Source organism: Homalodisca vitripennis, chromosome 2 (assembly GCF_021130785.1).
Source record: "Homalodisca vitripennis isolate AUS2020 chromosome 2, UT_GWSS_2.1, whole genome shotgun sequence".
NCBI classification, from domain to species: Eukaryota; Metazoa; Arthropoda; class Insecta; order Hemiptera; family Cicadellidae; genus Homalodisca; species Homalodisca vitripennis.
Window position 1 is genome coordinate 80,726,549 of NC_060208.1, and position 19,035 is coordinate 80,745,583.

General features: G+C 33.0%; 1 protein-coding gene across 5 annotated transcripts in view; it reads left to right on the forward strand.

Moving 5' to 3' along the window:
- LOC124354249 (activating transcription factor 7-interacting protein 1) overlaps window positions 1–11,590 on the forward strand; it is a 67,412-nt gene extending 55,822 nt beyond the window's left edge. For 4 of the 5 annotated variants that reach the window (XM_046804563.1, XM_046804562.1, XM_046804565.1 and 1 more), the window contains exons 10-16: window positions 383–429; window positions 1,390–1,491; window positions 2,659–2,797; window positions 3,911–3,996; window positions 4,963–5,062; window positions 8,267–8,433; window positions 9,357–11,590. In XM_046804563.1, the coding sequence (XP_046660519.1) occupies window positions 383–429; window positions 1,390–1,491; window positions 2,659–2,797; window positions 3,911–3,996; window positions 4,963–5,062; window positions 8,267–8,433; window positions 9,357–9,458 (743 nt within the window). In that variant the 3' untranslated portion in view covers window positions 9,459–11,590. The remainder of the gene's footprint in view (window positions 1–382; window positions 430–1,389; window positions 1,492–2,658; window positions 2,798–3,910; window positions 3,997–4,962; window positions 5,063–8,266; window positions 8,434–9,356) is intronic. The other variant, XM_046804566.1, reaches the window with a different exon arrangement.
- Window positions 11,591–19,035: the final 7,445 nt, after the last annotated feature.

Below are 19,035 nucleotides of genomic sequence, written 5' to 3' on the forward strand. Positions count from 1 at the left end.
TGGTTTTCCATTAAGATTTTTGAAACCCACTTAGAAAAAATGTGTGATAACGAAGCTTTTTCACTAAAACTTCATGCACTAAATTCTAGGAAATTCGACTTAGGAAAGTTCGAAAAGATAATTTTCATGAATTATATAATTGATTTTCATTACCAGTTCACAATCACAAGACTAGGCTCACAAGACTCTGATTCTCAGCTGAGCATTGTTGCGGTTGTTTATAATTTTTTGTGAAAAATTCCTAAATGCACTATAATTAATTATTATGACTTTCCATATAAGAAGTATCAAAATTTATTGTATGATGATTATGTACATCAAATTTTGTTTTAAAATTTGTGTAAATAAATATTAAGTTAATTGAATTTCAAATTTTTTTTAGGTGGATCAATCCGAGTGGCCCCTGCAACCCAAATGTGTTTTGTTCAGGTAAGGTTTTAAACTTGATTAATATTAAATAAATTAACTAATTAATTTATAAATAAACTGTAAAATATAACAAATTATGTATTGTTCGTTTTTAGGCAGTGTGCTCATCCTTTTAAAAATTTATGTTGAATTGTTATACATGTATGAAAGATTGGTTTTAATGGAATAAACTCAGGTACTAATTACATATATTACAGTAACTTTTAATGAAAAGAATAAAATACAGTAAAATTCCATTAATCCGGCATCCTATATTTCGGCACACTTAGAACAAGTAACATTCTCTTGAACAATACAATACATCAATCATTTAATACACAACGATGTTTTTTTAAGTTCGTTGTGAAAACAGCGTTTGGCAGGGGTGGAGAAGAGGCTAGGCACCATGTTTGGCCGACTTATAGTGATATCGATACCATGATCAGTCTGTGTAACCATTTTTACACTTTTGTATTTTCGTATCAATTCAACTGAGTCTTGTAATGGTAGGTCAATTTCACAATTAATATGCTCAGCACAAGTGTGTGGTGGAAGGACTACTCTGTCTCTGAGAAAGGCAGTGGCAGTATGGTACGGGGCTGTGGAGACCGTACTCTGCGCACTGTAAATAGACAGTTAAAAAAAAAAAAAATTCTTATAGATCCATATGTAATGAGGATTACCTGAATGTCATATTTGCTTAAAGGTAACGTGTTTTACTATGATTAATTGTTTATTTATTATGTCTAAATTATTTCCCTTGTATATATATCCAATAATCCAACATATTTGATAATTCTGCATGTGCTCAAGTTCTGATCGTGCTGCATTAACAGAAGTTTACTGTACATTTATATGTATATAGACTATACATTAATATGCCTATTTGACGTTTCATTAATTTAAAAAATCCTTGCTACTTCAGTTGAGTTCTAAACTAAATTACTTGACTATACCTTAAATAACTTTTTTTGTTTTCAGCAAAACACAACAAACTCACCACCCCAACAGATGGCATACTTTGTGCAAAAGTCTGGTCAAAGACCACAGCAGTATCTGGTCACAACCGCTTCTGCAAGCCCGGTAAGAAAAAACTAAACATTTTCATATTATAATACTTTTATTATATTTTTAAATCTGTCAATCTAGTGCATTAGAGTTGAAGACCTTTTATACTGCCATAAATTTTAGGGCAAAAATTTAGATTTTATCATAAATATGTTACTAGAAGTTAAAGTTAACCTTTATGAGCACTCGTGTGATCTGACCTTGAATTTCAGTACTATCTCAAGGGATGTTTTTCTATTTTTGCCAGAAGTGCTGGGTGACCTGATGTCGAAGAATTTAGATGATCTGCTGGGATATGATCTAAGGTTGGGAAAGTACAGATTGGAAATTCCCCTTACCATCAGTTTGGGGCTTAACATAAATGTTAACTTTAACTTTTTCTGTTTCTAATACATTCGTATTTAACCTATTTATATAGTCTACTATCAAAAATAGTAGATTGGGACAGAGTGGCCCCTGAATAATACCAAAGTATGAATTTTAATATATAAGGGCCTGCACCAGATAGAGCATCATCGGTTGAAATTTAAATTATTGATTAAAGTTTGTGGAGGTATAAAACGTCTTCAGTTCTAAAACTTTGCTACTTCCATCAAGAATATAATGAGAAAAATGTAGTTCATGATAATTGTTAAATTTTGCACATTTTTGTTGTATTTTTGTTCCATTTTTCTGTGCACACATTAATTAATAGGTAAAAACAATTTGATTACATTTGAACACAATATATTTCTCAATACCATTAAAAAGACAAATTTATACTTCTGTACCATTATTATTGTTAAATATAATTGAGGAAAATTACATTTTTTTAATTAAATTTTATTTAAGCAAAATCCATTTTTTCATACATAAAACATGTCTCCTTTCATTATCTTTCATGTAAACTATTTTTCTGTGTGTCTGATTTTAAAATGTCTCCAATTACTGCTTTTAATTCCTACAGGTCTTTGTGGACTGTTATTTTTTCCATTTTTGCGGTCTTCAGAGAAGATAGTCTTAAAAGGATTCAAAGTAAAAAACTTATCCCAATCTAAATTTGATTGCACCGTCTGAATGTATAAATTATCTTGACGTGAGGATCACTGCAGTTAAAATGTCAATTACAAAGCAGTGTGGTAGTAGTAGTTAAGACAAAGTTCACAATTACTTAACTGATGTGTGTGCTTGCTATTCTGCTAGAGCGTGGGTGTCTGTTTTAACCCGACACCTGATTTGCAGCCTAAGGCAGGCGGTGCCACCACCCAACGACCTACGCCTGCGTTAGCTGTCCCGGTGTTCAGGAGCGGGCAGATCATCCCTGTCCAGGCTAGTCCTCAGGGTAAGTTTCTTGTTAATTCGGCAACTAGATTATTTAGACTTTGATCTATCTAATACTTGGGAATGAAGAAAGGGTTTCACAACTAATCTAGGAGCTGAGAGTCTATCTCGACACAATTTAAACCATCTGTTTGACACATATATGATCACTATCAGGCAAAAATAAACTGAAAGCCGCCATTTTAACTCTTTTACATGTATTTTGGGAAATCCTGCATATTAAAAATTAGTCCATACATGTATGACGGTAAATATTTTAATCGACGATTTTGTCCTCCAATATGAACTGTAGTTCTTAAAACTGGTGATAAATGCATTAAAATGTTAACTGGTTGTCTGACAACAGTTGCGATTTATTCATTGCTCTAAGCTGCCTGTTATCGATCCAAAACTGGTTGTCATAGCAACTGAAAACCAGTTTGTGCTGTACATTGGTGCATTTGATGACTTTCTGTGTGGAGAAATTGATGGTGTTATTCTTTAGATCTGTGCGCAAAGTCTGTCTGTTCCTATGTCGAAAATGCGTGTTACATGTTACATCTGAGCATTGTTTACCCATATATATATATATATATATATATATATATATATATATATATATATATATATATATGTATATATATATATATATATATATATATATTAATTTTTTTTTAACATGTTAGTACATACCAATATACCAGGATATGATATTTGGGAGATGATTATTATTGACCACGATATGTTCTAGTATCCATGTTTCATTCCCAGTTCATTTTCTCACAAGTAGAATAGTCTGGTGAACTCAAGTTAACTAGGAATTGTTATTTGGCCCCAGAAAGTGTAAGAATCAAGTCGGACTTAACAATTAACATGTTCGGAGACCACTATAAGCTTTAGACCCTAGTTTCCTAGTCACTGGGATATTGGTGAACCTTCCCATTCCATTTAATCTACACAACCATTCATACACCATTCCCTCCAAAAGTGGTAAAATGTCACCTGGCACCTGGTATTAACCTGCAGTAATCATTAATTTAATTAGTTTAATGCTAGTAAGAGATTTACTATGAAAATGAGTTATTTATGATTACAAAAGTTAATTCACATAGTATAAATTGTGTTATATTTGCAGTTGCAGTACGTGCCCCAACAAATACAAGCCCTGCTACAAGGCAACTGCCCCAAGCCATCAGGCTGCAGTCTCAAGTGGGGCTCAAGGTATGTTTGATCATTCTTTTCAAAATTGTAAATTGTATTGAGGTGTTGTATTATTGTTAAATATATACATTAACACATTTACGATGGTGGCTGATTTCTGGACTTTGTTATATGCAGTCAAATTTTCAATAATAATGGTAAAAAACTGTAATAGTTTATTTTACGTTAAATGTCTTAAGTATAACAAGAAAAGTATTTAGGCTTCACAATTTTGAAAAAAAAAATTATTTTATAGTGTGTTTCTTTGTGTAGCCTAAGGTGTATATAAAAAATTGATTTTCCTTAACCTTTCACAGGCCACTAATAAATTCATTAACTTTCCTATAGCACCAAGACAAGTAAAATATTTTGTTTCTTCAAGTTCAAAACTAATTTTTATTATAATTAAATTATAAAAGGTGAAAGCAAAGAAGTATAAACCAGGGAATTTTACTTAGAATTAGCGTATTTATTGATAAAAAAAGAACTATTTACAAAACTGTTTATTTTAAACAAATTTTAATTTCATTATAAAATGTAATTAAACTTTTCAGTTTAATTACATTTTACTATAAAACAAGATAAATATTTCAGACTAATCACAACACTACTACACAATGAAGAATAATAACGAGATACGTAGTAAACGTGCACTCGTGACAACCGAGAAAGCAGTAATACACGCCTCGGATTTGTGTAGGTATGACTCTGTATGGCACGCAGAAATGACGAGCAGGTGGTCGAAGTTAGACAAAGGGTGCTCCGCTCCCCCTGCCGCTGAGTGAAGGCCGTTGTTTATAAATACTTCCTTGGCAACCACGATTAGCACGGAACATGCACCGGGCATTTCGAAGATCTTTTGTGAACTAAAAAACTCTCCAGGAGACATGATCTAAAATGTCAGATATAACTGTATGTAACTGTACACATAGTCATGAACGTATTAATGTCAAAACTATTATTGTTAACTTTTGTTACTTGTTTCAGCATCCAGCTCCTCTGCCATCTGCACCTGTAATTCAGTCAAAACCTGGCTTCAAGGCGCCACCACCAAAACCTCAACTCAAGATAGCAAAAACAGTCAATGGTTAGTTTTAAACTATGATGTTACTATTTTGTATATAAGCACTGGCAAACTGTGGGTTTTGTCTCTGTGAACTCGCTTTGGTCTCCAAGAGTAATTTTTCTAATTGTTTTATATCTTTGAACGTTGTTAGAAATCTTATAGGTAGGTATTTTGGTAATATACAGAGGCCACTATTGTACTCTGTACCTATCTACGACCTGTTATTATGCGATATAAGTAGGTCAATACAACGTCCATATTCGAAATAGAAAAAGTTATGTATTTATTTACCATGTCCATTTCTGGTCATTACTTTTCCGAAGTTAGGTCACGGGACGATCTGGCAAGTGATCTGAGGTCGGGAAAGTACCGATCGGAAATAACCCTGGCCATCAACGTAGGCTTCAATTGTATCTTCGGCAACACAATAGACAAAATTCTTTATTACATATACATAAGAACAGCAATAGTGTCATGAGTACAAGTAAATATGGTTATGTTACAGATATGAATGTTCATGAATCTGTGCATCTCAGGTCATCTTCTTTTGCACTTATGAATTATTCTAGTGTGTAGACTGGTCTGCTCACGAGAAAGTCATGTAGTGTTCTTTTTAGGGCTGTTCCTTTGAGCTGCTTTATTGATGTTTGTAGAAGGTTCCACAGTTTCTGGCCATTGTGAGATGGACTTTTTCTATAGAGGGTTGTACAGTGTATTGGCTGAACATAGTTTTTGGAATTTCTTGTATTGTATTTATGGAAGTCTTCATTTTTCAGATTTAGCTTGTCGATATATAAAATAACATCTAGAATGTATAGTGCTGTGACTCAGTATCCCCAGGGTTTTGAAGGCTTGTCTGCAGCTCTCTTGAGGTCCAAGCTCAGCAAGAATTCGTATGGCTTTTTTCTGTAAAAGAAGGATTCTGTTGTTGGTAGTGGCTGATGATCTGCCCCATACAGCAATTCCATACCTCAAGTGGGATTCGATCAGAGCGTAGTAAGTTGTTTTTGCAGCTTCCAGTTCACTAATCCATTTAATTCGTCTTAAGGCATAGATTCCAGTGCTGAATTTTTTGCAGAGATTGTTTACATATTCTGACCATGTGAGATTGTTATCAAGAATAACCCCTAGAAATGTTGCAGAATTTTTCATTGATATATCATGTATGTTAGGGAGTCTTTTTTCTTGCTGAAGTTGACTTGAATTGTTTTGGATGGATTTACAGCTAGGTCGTTCCTCTTGCAGTAATTGAGTGCTTTGTTAAGATAACATGTGGCTGCTGTGTGGATTCCACATTGACCAAGAGTGTTGTGTCATCAGCATATATTACACAGGTGGTGTGTTGGTTTTAAACATGTTAGTCATTTAAAAAAAGTACAAAAAGAACAGGGCCGAGGACAGATCCTTGAAGTACTCCTCAGTTGATAGGCAAAGGGTGTACCCTCACACTTCTGACAAAAAAATAAAAACATCCCTCTAAATAGTACCCACATTCACGCTCAGATCACTTGAGTGCTCATAAATGTTAACTGTAACTTTGGTACTATCAGTAACATTAAAATCTAAACCTGATTATATCGCGTAATAATGAATAGTAGATAGGGACAGAGTGTAGTAGTGGCCTCAGTATAATAACAAAGTCATCTGAGTAAAGGAGAATAATTTTTGTTTCATCAGGATTTTGAGTAATAAGTGTTTATAATTAATTAATTTGTTGTTTAATGAATATTGGATAGGTTGTTTTATTAATGTGTTTGATTTAGTTTTGCTCTTATAAATGTTGCAATTAACTCCAAAAACCAACATTACAAATATTTTATCTACTCTCATTGACTAAGTGTTAGCAAATCATATCATTAGAGATTATAGAAAAAAATGATTGCTATTTAATTGTCTGTCCGCACAATATCTAAAAATCAGACTGGCTAATAGATTTGAAAAGAATCAAGAATCTTTATTGTCATCCCACATAACAATGTATTGACAACGTCAGAATAGCACTAGTAGGCCTAAATAAATATATAAATATGACCAACATTTAGGAGCACATAAATTAAAATTAAAATAGCCTACAACAAAACAGTTTATAAATCACATGACACATAAAAATCAACATAGCACAATTTACATGAAAATGCAATCACTTATACTACAGGAATAAAATTCTTCTACAGAATAAAAAGCTTTTTCTTTTAACCATTTAGTCATTGAATTCTTAACATCTTTACATGAAATGTCTCTTACAACTAATGGTAACTTATTAAAGAGTTTTACGCCTAAATAAAGATATGCACCGTGTGTTTTAGATAGTCTAGCAAACGTCTGATCAATAGAATGTTGGTTTCTAGTATAATGATTGTGGACTGAGCTTCTTAAATTAAATAATTCTAACTTTATAAAATCTAAATTAATGAATGAAATGTGAATGTATCATGTGGCAAGATATCCTTAAGAAAGATTTAATCTATTAACGTTAAATTTTGCATGAAACTTAATTTCCACATTGACAAGAATGAGTTCTACGATGATGCATGCATGTCAAACCATGGATTTTGGCAGAGTGTCGTTGAAGCTTTTCACTCAACAAGTGACTGACACAATTTCTCTTTTATCTATCAGGGGGATGCAAAAATTACTTTTCTGTATGATAGTCTGTATAATAAAATGAACTATAAATTAAAAATTTTGCAAGAAACCTGAGCAAAGCCTGTTACGCTACACATGGTGTGGCATACTCCTACCTCACAGTTGTAAATGAAGAACTCAGAGGCAAAATATTTAGAAAAGAAACACTGGTGCCGTCATGGATCATTTGATTCGCAATTTTCTCGTGATGACTGGATCATCTTAATCTGCTTCCAGTCAACAAAAATACAAAGAGAAATATTTGAATATCTATGTTGAGAGGCGTATAAGAACCTATTATTGTTAAGAATTTGACTATTGGTGGGGATAATGTAAAAAAGATTGATCCAGTCATTGGACTATTACTTACCATCTCTTTTGTGAAATTTATGAACTGTACACGGAAAGATAAAATGGTACACACTATTCCATAGATCACATAGTCTTTTATGTCTTTCACTTGATGTTTACCTAGAACAGACAGAGAAAGAAATCTAAGAAAGATAACATCCACTGGTGGCTACAAGGCTTTTGAAGTAGTTGAATGTATTTTATTTCAATAAAAGTTTACACATGAACTCATTTGTCCGTTGTCTGCAGGTATAATGCTTTCATGGAGCATGATGCTGACAAAGGATATGGCGGAGATGGCCAGCTATCAACTCTACGCATACCAAGAAGGTCACCAGGCACCTACCACAAACCTGTGGAAGAAAGTCGGGGATGTCAAGGCCCTTCCGCTCCCAATGGCCTGCACGCTAACACAGGTACCGACCACATTGGCAGTCCAGATCTCTTAGTTTTATTTTGGTTAAGATTCGGATTGGTCATTTGTAGAGTGCTATTGAGCTGTTTGGTATAAAGGCTGAGGCAGCTCAAGGTGTAGATTACACTTTATCAGTGTAAATAAATTTCAGAAATATTCACTGTTTTGTGCATTCACATGGTTTCTTCATATTCATTGCTCTCTGGGCTCTCAGAAATGTGCAAGTTTTTTTAACATTTGACTAGTTCTGTTGTCATCTTTGACTTTGGCTGTTCTTCGCCATTCATTGATTAGTTTTTGTTTGTATGCTTATCTTGAGTTTTTTTACACCCGAAGAAGATGGATTCCAATCCTTGAACCGTGATGTTCTATTTTTGCAACATATAATGAATGATAGCAAAGGTGCAAAAACCTGCTTCCTTTCAAGCAAGACAATCGAGCCTAGTAATAACCAAAATTAAATAGGTAAAATATTAACATTGTTTTATTAGTACACAAAGTACAGTCGCTTAATTTGTGCTATGTAATGTTTTATACGTTTGACTTAAATGTAACTGTTGTATAAAATAGCTAAAATATGCAATTCAAAATAACACTGCACAAAACATAAAATCTTTGTGTTATAACTACAGGATTTGTTCTGGAAGGAATTTTGTGCTTGACATAAAGGTATAAGCAATGTAATGATGAGCCATATATAATGACCTTATCAGCACTAATAATTTTACAATTGTTAACTTCCTATATCAGAGAATTCCAAGATGAGATGAGAGAGCAGTAAAAGGTTTGGGTTCGGCTTTTTTATGAGATAAGCTGGTATCTTATTTGTTATATTACTAAAAGCCGTACAATAATACCATATAATACTATAACAATGTTATATCAATTAGGAAATGTAATGATGTGTTTTACTTCTGCCTGCAGTTCATCGATGGACACAGATATCACTTCGCTGTAAGAGCGGTGGACATCCACGGTCGTATCGGTCCGTTTAGCCCACCTAGCACCATTATGCTCACCAAGTAAACTGTTTCAGTTCTCCAATATCCTGATCTCTGATCTCTCCTTCCATAAACACTTTAGCAATATGAAGCGCTTATTTTGTTTATCAAGAACAGTATGTATTATTTTAGTTATAAGTTTTTATACCTCATTGTACAATTGGTAGAATCACATGCTCGTTTTTAGTCTGACTGTGTTTCCTTGGTAAATAAAAACATTTGTGTGCCAAAACTCTAAAGCACTGTTGTTTATTTAATAATTTATTTTATTTGGCTTGAAATATGATCGCATCATTTTTTATACGTTTTATTGTGGTTTGTACCGATGCACAACAATACTGAGAAATTGTATTTTTTTTAATTAGAACTTTACTAGTGATATAAAAATATAAATATTGAAATGAGCCAGACTGCAAAAAGTAATTTAACGAATTAATTGTTTATTACAGATTAGAATTGCCCAGGAGTTTCTAGAGAAAATTACTCTTCACTATAAAAATAGAAAAGAGGAAACTGTGGTGCAATTATCTTATATTTAATATAAAATGTACTGTCATATTTATTTGAACTGTTTGCGTTCAATTTGAGGTATGGCTATTTGAGTTATTGACTGATTTGAAATGAGTCTGATTTAATATTTTCTATAATTTTTAAACCACTTCCTTTTCAAAATAATCAATTTATCGATAACTGCATAGCTTCATATCAACTTTCTACTATGACTGCAATGCTGAATGTAATTTTTATAATACATGGATCTCAAATTTTCTTAATTTGAAAACTTGGATAATTTGAACTTACATTCTGGTCTCTTGACTTTTATACTTGTTTGATGTTTTTGGGTTTTACACTGTAATTTAAATTTGTGGTTAATGTGAATTTCTGTAATGTTCCTTAAAGTTTGAATTATCCAAGTTCCACTGTATGTAAATTATTTACTCACCTTAACAACCCTATAACTTTGATTAATATCCATTTCGATATATTCAAATGTTTTCAATTGAAAATTCATAAATAAGATTACTTATCTATATTATATTTTGAACTGCCAAGTTTGGGTCTATTAATTGCTTTAAATATACATTCATTGATCAAGTACACAAAAACATATTAAATGAATAAAATAAATGGAGGCTTCTAGGTGGTGGCCGACCATCGTAATCCCAAAACAGGTTGTAATTTTTTTTAAAACTTCGTATGTTGTTTTCATGTTAACACTTTTTTATTGTCCTACATTCAGCCACTACAAGACAATAGATGAGTGTTAACAGAAAGTCCAATAGTACGTGAAATTCAAATACAGTTAAAATCTGTTTTGAGGTTATAACAACAAATGTACTTAATAAACAATCAGCATTATTTCGATAGTGTGAAACTGTCCGTTTGTTTCCACTGATGCCAAAACGTGAATTTAGAGAGCATTTGATATGTGTCATAATAACAGTCCGATTAACCTCTAGCCACACCTCATAAAAACTAATGCAATGTTAAATAAATTTTCAGGATTGATTTTGAGAGCACAAAATATTTATATAAAGTAGTGAGTGGCCAATCTATGAATTACCTTCTTAAGTAATAACAGTTCATTGTAATTAATGTAAATATTGTGAATTTAGTTATTTAGTGAGAACTTCGTTAAGTCTGACCGTTAAAATTATTTTTAATCTACATAGAAATATGTATATGTATATAAAACAAAACTTGTAATATAAATAGTTATAAATGTATAGTGTTAGGTTTTATGAGTTAATTTTTTAAATTTAAATACAGTTAATGTGTTTGTACAAGTATACGTAATTTTGATTACGAATAGGTGCATCAATAAATTATTATCATTTGTTATAAATAATATAAAGTAACCATTATTGTCAATTTACAAAAATTTATTTCATGTGAAGTAATTAGTGAAAATTGTCAGCCATAGATTTACTATTAATTTTAATAACTTTTAAAATACTTAAAAAAATAACTTTTCCAGAGTAGCTGTGTTTTTAATTAGTATGATGATAACAAATTTCACTAAGTTTTAATTGAACAACATGTTATGTCATCCCAATATTGATTCACAATGTTTGCATTTTTGGTTTGTGGCAAAATGTTATATTTATTACCCAGTGCTCAATATTGTTTGAAAAAATAAATTATTGTACAAACATACTAAGTTTTTTATTAATTTCATTAAATATCTTAATCTGAAGTTTGTCATAACATATGTGTTTTATCTCTTGTATAAAAGAATCTTAGGTAGTTATTGAAATCTATTAAATACAAGAGCTATTCAAAAATTAAAGATTGTTTATACCTGGCGCTCGCCAGTCGCGTATATATTGGTGTGTTCGTCCTTGGCACCTCAATCAGCGTCCAGCCGTGACAACGGGAACAACTTTACACTGCCCGATTATTTTTATATTCAAATTTTAAATGTGTGCTGCAATAAAAAATCCCACCAGTTGTAAAGTGTGGTCTATGTTTAGTTTTTTGTTGGCAAAAAAATTTAAAACCAATAGAAATTCATTGGGAATTGTGAAGTGTATGGGCACTATGTAAGGACTGAAAGTTCTGTCAGGAAGTGGTGCATTCAGTTTAAAAATGGCAGAACAAACGTTCATGATCAAGAGAACAGTGGACGACCGAGCATTGTGACTGATGATCTGGTTGCCAAAGTTGATGAAGAGGTTCGTGAAAACCGCAGTTTCTCAACAACTGATATTTCTCTATGTTTCCCACAAGCTTTACTGACTTTATTGTTTGAAAATTGTTTCATGGAAACTAGGGTTCCAAATTTTTTTCAAGATGGGTTCCCAAAATGCTTACAGATCACTATAAATAGCAACGAATAGGAGCAGTTTGGACTTTTTTAGGCCTACCACAGTCATGGTGATGCACTACTGGATTGAATTGTAACAGGAGACTAAAACTGGGTGAAACATGTGAATTGTGAGACAAAATTCCATGGAGTTGGGGCACACAAGTTCCCCTAAAAAAACCAAGGAAGATCATGACAGCAATATTCTGGAACAGGCAAGATATTCTCCTTATTGACTTTCTCAAGCATGGTGCAACAATAAACTCTGAGCGGTACTTCCAAACATTGCAAAACCTTAGGAAAGCTGTCCAAAACATGCACTGAGGAAAATTTTCATCCAAAATTTTGCTTTTGCATGATACTGCATGACCTCACGTGGCAAACCGTATGCAACAACTCATGAACTCGTTCAACTGGGAAGATTTTTTTCATCCCTTGTACAATCTTGATCTTGCTCCAAGTGATTTTCACTTGATCTTGAAAATAAAGACCTGGCTAGCAAAACAGTGTTTTGACAACGATGAGGAGCCCCAGGTATCCTTCACTGAGATCACATGCGGCAGAATTGTATGACACAGGAATTTCAAAGTTTGTCCACCACTATAAGTGCCTGAATTTGTATGATGATTATGTAGAAAAGTAGTATTTTAGTCCCTCTTTCACATGTATATAATACAATGTGTTTCTTGTACTTTGTTTTTTTCAAAACTCCAAAACGTTCATAGATTGCTGAACAGCCCTCATATATGCAATTGAAGTGGAGGAGAATCAAGAATTACAAAAAATAATATGGAGCATTTTAAAGTTCTAAAACTAAAGAAAAGCTTTTTCTTTGATAATAAAATGCTTGGTGAGTCAAGAATTATGTTGGGGGAAATCTTATACATAAGAAAGAGAGCATTAAGAATAAAATATATACAAAATTAAATGAATGGCCTTGTTATATTTGTTGCCAGGTCAGATGAGTTCAATATTGTCAGGTGATACCTATTTGGCAAAATGTAAACAGGAAATGAAAGTAACCATGACTTGTAGATACAGTGCAGATATACTATAAGCTCACCAAAATCAGTGAAAAAGGTCTGCATCCTCTTCTCACTCATTGTTTTTTTAATACATCAGAGCACAGTCGCTGGGTAAACACAGTGCAAAACCATATATAGTATACTGCTGTGTCCACGGAGTTTTTTAAAATGTGCATATGCTGTACAAAACTAATGAAAATGTTTTTTAATGTTTTCAGAAAAAAAGAACGGTAAAACGGATCATGAAGGGAGCTGGTACTTCCATACATGGTATGGATAAATGATGGAATACCTGACCACGCATAGCTCCTGCAGCTCTGCCTCTTATAATCTTCTGCCAGAAAATGTCATATAGCTGTATCAGAGAAGTTAATGGTCTTATTTTTTAAGAGAGATGTTGAACTGGAACTGACTGAGCCAGTGACATGTTTAGTTATAAAGACAGGTAAAGAAAGAGCTGTCTCATGATTAACTTGAACTAAACTAATCAATGAAATCTTCACACAAGTAGCCAAATGTTTGATGATCTAATTCTTTTATTTTGAGTGGAATTATTTTCATTGTTTTTTGACAGTTTTTCTTTAAAAGAGGGCATATTATGCAGTATAGCTAGTTAAGTCAGTTCTAGTGCTTAACATATGGCTTTCCATAATTATGCCGAAATATCTAAAGATTGTAATTGTGTTTGTAATGTTTTAAAGCATTGTGAACTGGAAAACTCTGAAGACCTTCTGGTGATGTTATTAAGAACCTGAGACGTGATACTCAAGTTTATTAACGCCTATAGATGGCTAGATTTATTAACACATCTAGAGCCAAGTGATCTCATGCACAAGTCAAGAAGGTGTTATTAGCATCAATATTGTACTTTCAAGACAAAGCCAGTCTCAATGACTGGTCACCCTGATGGTTACTTATGTGGTGGAAACTACTCAATGTGAGAACATCCCTCACGAGGTACCTGTCAATAACAAACATGTACAGAAAGGGTAATAGAATTTCAGTTTTGGCACTGGTATGTCACATCAATAGAACACTCAACTATGTTGAGGATTGAAATCTCTATCCTTTTCCTTAGGTATCAAAAATCCATAAGACACAAGTTTTAACATAAACAAAAACTAAAAAGTGTGGTGATGGACTTTATGAGAAATGTTTTACGTCAATAAATCAAGCATATACCTGACTGGTACATTAGCATTGGTTGGAGTGAAGTTTCAGCACAGAACCAAGAGCACTACTCTAAACATGTTACACACACCAAGGAACGCACAATTGGGGAGAAAATTAATGGCTGCACTTCCTGTGGTATCACTATGCAAAACAAAAAACAAAAGAGAACAGGAAGGCAATGGGAAGTGTAAGGAGCCTTAAGTTTTGGTTCTGGATCTCAATGTCAAGAAACTTTTATGGGCTGAGATTTGTTTGATCACTTAAGGGGGCCATTCACCCAAAAAATTTAACAAAATTTAATTTTTATTTTATTTTTGTATTTTGTTAGAAATGTAATTAGGAATACTTTTATGACTTTGGGTTGTCCAAATATGTGCTAAAACATAAATAAAAAATATTTTTGTGTCGGGTTTTTCACAGTCGAAACAACGATTTCATGTTCATCCCATGTTACTTACGGTTTCTACCACTGTTTATACCTGCACAAATATGTTTTATAGTATTTTTGTTTATTTGACTTAGATGTAAGTTTCTTGTATTACTCTATGGATAGCGGTATTACTCTATACCTACTACGATAGTAATATCTTAGTACAGCTGATCAATTATTTTGTTTACTTCAGTAAATGCCAGTTGCAGTTGTTTACGTTCTCACTGTCCTGTTATATTTTGACCAAAACTTTACTTTTCCAAGAAGGTTATTTTAATTCGTCATTATACTCCATTATGAAAAAAGAACCACAATAGCCTACAAGAAATATCTCCGCCTACTCAAGTTGAAAAAAATGAAAAAAGAAAATAAAAATAAGGAAAACGAAGGAATTACTTATGGAGCAGGACTATTTTAGTTCCAGCAACACTTCATGTTGGAAAAAATTGTGATATAAGAACTCAATGGTATGTAAATTTTAAAATTACAGGAATTACTTTCGTTTTTCTTGTTTTTCTGCTGTTTTGATTTCCCGTGTTTTTATTCACTAAAACATACATAACTTCTTTCTTTTTAGAGATACAGAGTTCAAATTTTGCACACAGGTTCATAACACTTATGGCTATTATCCCTAGCATGCGAAATTAGGTAAAGTGTATATAACTCATACAATAACATATTTTTCATAAAGTTCAGAAATGAAAACCTAATTTTTGGTTTATTATTTATAGATCAAAAAAGGAAAGTGACTGCATAATATCCATGCTACAGATAATGTAAAATTGTATGGTCTTTAAAATTAAAAAAAAATTAGGCCAAGGGAATAACCACAAAAAAAGTTATGTATGTTTTCGCAAAAATTGATTTTTTCAGGTTTCGTCCCCCCCCTCATCCCAGAGGTGTTCGGGGGTGGGAGACCTGCCTAAATATTTTCATCTACACCACATATATGTTTTAAGATAAATATGTTGACCAAATATTTTGAAATAAAAAAAAAAATTGGGTGAATGGCCCCCTTAACAATCTTTGAAAATTTATCCCCCAGTTTTGTAACTTATGATGATTGCAAATGTCCGAAATGCTATTATCCTTTCAAATCATCCTCCATAATACATTTTAAACAAACAACAAATAAGTTGTCGCCTCTTTTAGATATTTCCTGATTTTATGCACAGCATCCCCACCAGTATTAAATAACTTATACAGAACCACAGTCTAAACAATATCAGATAAATCCAGTGTCATATTCTTGCATATAGCACTATTATGTTTAATGCAATCACCATGTATTTCATAGAATTTTTCATTATGTTTTACATGTATAAATATCAGAGGAAGAACAAAAATTGCTATATAGCTGTTTTAGTTTATATTCTTGTACTCAGAAATGGAATGAACACGTTAATGGAATCCTGACCTTGGTTACAAAGTAGAGTACAGATAGTAAAGGGTTTGAAGTGCCTTTTGCTCACCATTTCTATAGCAGGTAATGTTAATTGTTCTTCATGGTCATTAGCAGAACAGTACCTCAAAATAAAGTATTTACCATTAATTTAGCAATGGTGGTGGTGGTGGTTATAAACAAATAATGTGAAGAAATGTAAAGAGAGCAAGGGACAGATTTTTATAAAGAAGATTAAAAGATTACACAACATCTTATTATAGTCTATTTCTTAAATATATACATTATCTGAAGTACATATAGTTATTTTCTTACAGAGCTTAGTTTGGAAGAACAAAATCAGTCTATCATGTAACAAAGTTACACAACTTACTCTTGATATCATATTCAACCCATTTTTATCTTTTGTAGTATTTTCATGAAAACCTACATTATAAAATATAAAGTGATAAACATTTAAGAATGCAATTGACATTTTATGATGTAGTATTGTCTGTAGTAATCATTTTACTCTACCCAACTTTTAATAGTGTTTAAGATTAATGCATGAGGAATATTTTTTATTTGCATTTGAAAGGTTTTGTACAGACTGCATATAGATAAAAATCACATTTTTGCTAGGAATCTGGTGTTCTACTTTGATTTTCCAAGTGGAGCCCCTATCTTTATCAATTTTATGTTGGCCCCTTGTGGAATTGTAATTAAGGTTCAAATGAAATTTGTTGGTAATGACTTCTTCATAATTACCGAAGTATAACTTGTAGAATATGAAACAGTACCAACCAATAACTTGTTAGCATGTATCTTGTTTTTCCCAGAAGCTCATAATGAGTAAAGCCGCGGACAACAACCGTTATTAACGGACGTTAGCCAACGTATGGTAAAGTTAACTGACGTTAGAAATAGATGGCTCCATTTGTGTTTCAAAGTCCTTAGCGTCTATTGAAATATCGATTCAGAGATCACGCGCCAATGCCAAACGATCGCTAGTCACGTCGGAGTATGTGCAGCTCTATATGCGATAATTGTAACTTGCAACGTCCATCAGACAAAGTCGTGTACGTACCCGTAGCGTAAAGGTATGCATGAGCGTTGGTAAAGGACGTTAGCCAACGTCAGAAACATCATAGATGAAGCAGAAAACAAGACGAGGGCACTATGTAAGGTAATTATAACATTCAAAAAGAAAGACAAATTTTCCAAGCTAACTATATGTTTATAGAACCCTTTCTCAAAGCACGGAAATGATGGCACGTTACTTTAGTACTTCTTCATCAACATAACCGACAACGTAACGAGGAAAAATTGTTCACTTAATATTCAGATAATGATGACACCAATGGATAATCCCAACATTTCCACACTCATCCCCACATAAAAATTGTCTGGAAGCACCTCAAGCAATAGATCGTCTCAAACTAAAACCTCCATCAGGATATTATGGCATCTCAGACAAGCTTGTGAAGAGCTGCGGAGAGAACTGAGCATGCTGTGTCTCATAAACAAATCTTTTATCTATGGAATTTTTCCATCAGCCTGGAATCAAATTTAGAATCCAATGTACTGTATGTGCCACAAGTATAGTAAGACAAATATGTCACAAAAACAAATTAAACCTTTTATTTCCTCGTTACAATTAACATTGCATGGTGAACGTAATTTTTAATTCTAAGATTTGGAAAATTCATCCTACAACTCAAACACGTTCAAACTTACAATAGATTCATACACTCAAGTACCATTTTCCATCGCCAATATCAACTCACTTCCAGAGCTTTCATCGATTTGAGCGGACCACAGTTACTTGCCAGAAACTCGTCATCTCTGTAAAATGTATGAGACACTCCAATCGTTTTAGCTGAGTTTTTGACGCCTTGGACGTAGGAGAATGTTTTTATAAAATCGGGGAACCTGTTGATGAATTGAACACTTGCCTACACTACCGTTCAGTACGGTAGTTATCTCTCCCTCTTGCCTCATACCCATGTATGTCCCCGGCCTCTGACTTTGGCACATTTAGAGAAACAGTATAAAGTTGTTTCCAAAATTTAAAGACTGGGTAGAGTCAGCAGTTGCAAATTTTAATACACGACTCTCTGAAGTTCAACTTGGCGATAACGCGAATCACCTATTTTGCATCTGAACACTCTCAGGAAATCACTGCTTGCACAAGCTCCTCACAAAACCACCCCGTAAAAAGGTCTGGGCAAATCAATATAATATGCCTTAATTAGTACCTGACTAGGACATAATGGGCTAAGGATCTCCAGACATATATTCCTGAGGATATTTTGGTGCATACACGGTCAATGTGATTGTTAAAAGTCAATCCTCAATTAAGGAGTATTCTAATGAATTTTGAGTAGTGGACTTCCTCCAATATGTAATCTGCCATCATGAAGGCCGGGCCATATTAGAAATCCATGGGACAAGTCCTGAATTAAAAGACAAATTGACTAATTTGTAAGTGGTTCCACAGTACTTCTTAAGCATCTTTTTTATTAACCACATAGATTTCGATTCGGGATCATTTAATTCGGGAGCAAGTCATTGAATGATTTAATCGAGCTCTTTCTCGACTACGGGAGCCAGGGCCATTGAGGCTTTTTGTGTACACGCGGTATCTCAAGTTAAAAACCATATTAATAAGTTTTAACTTTTATTTTTTTAGTTTTTTAATTAGGAATTAAGATTTTACGTATGTGTTTGTATATTTATTGTTATTTATTTACTCTCTCGTATAGTCCAGTTAGATAGATTTTAGAT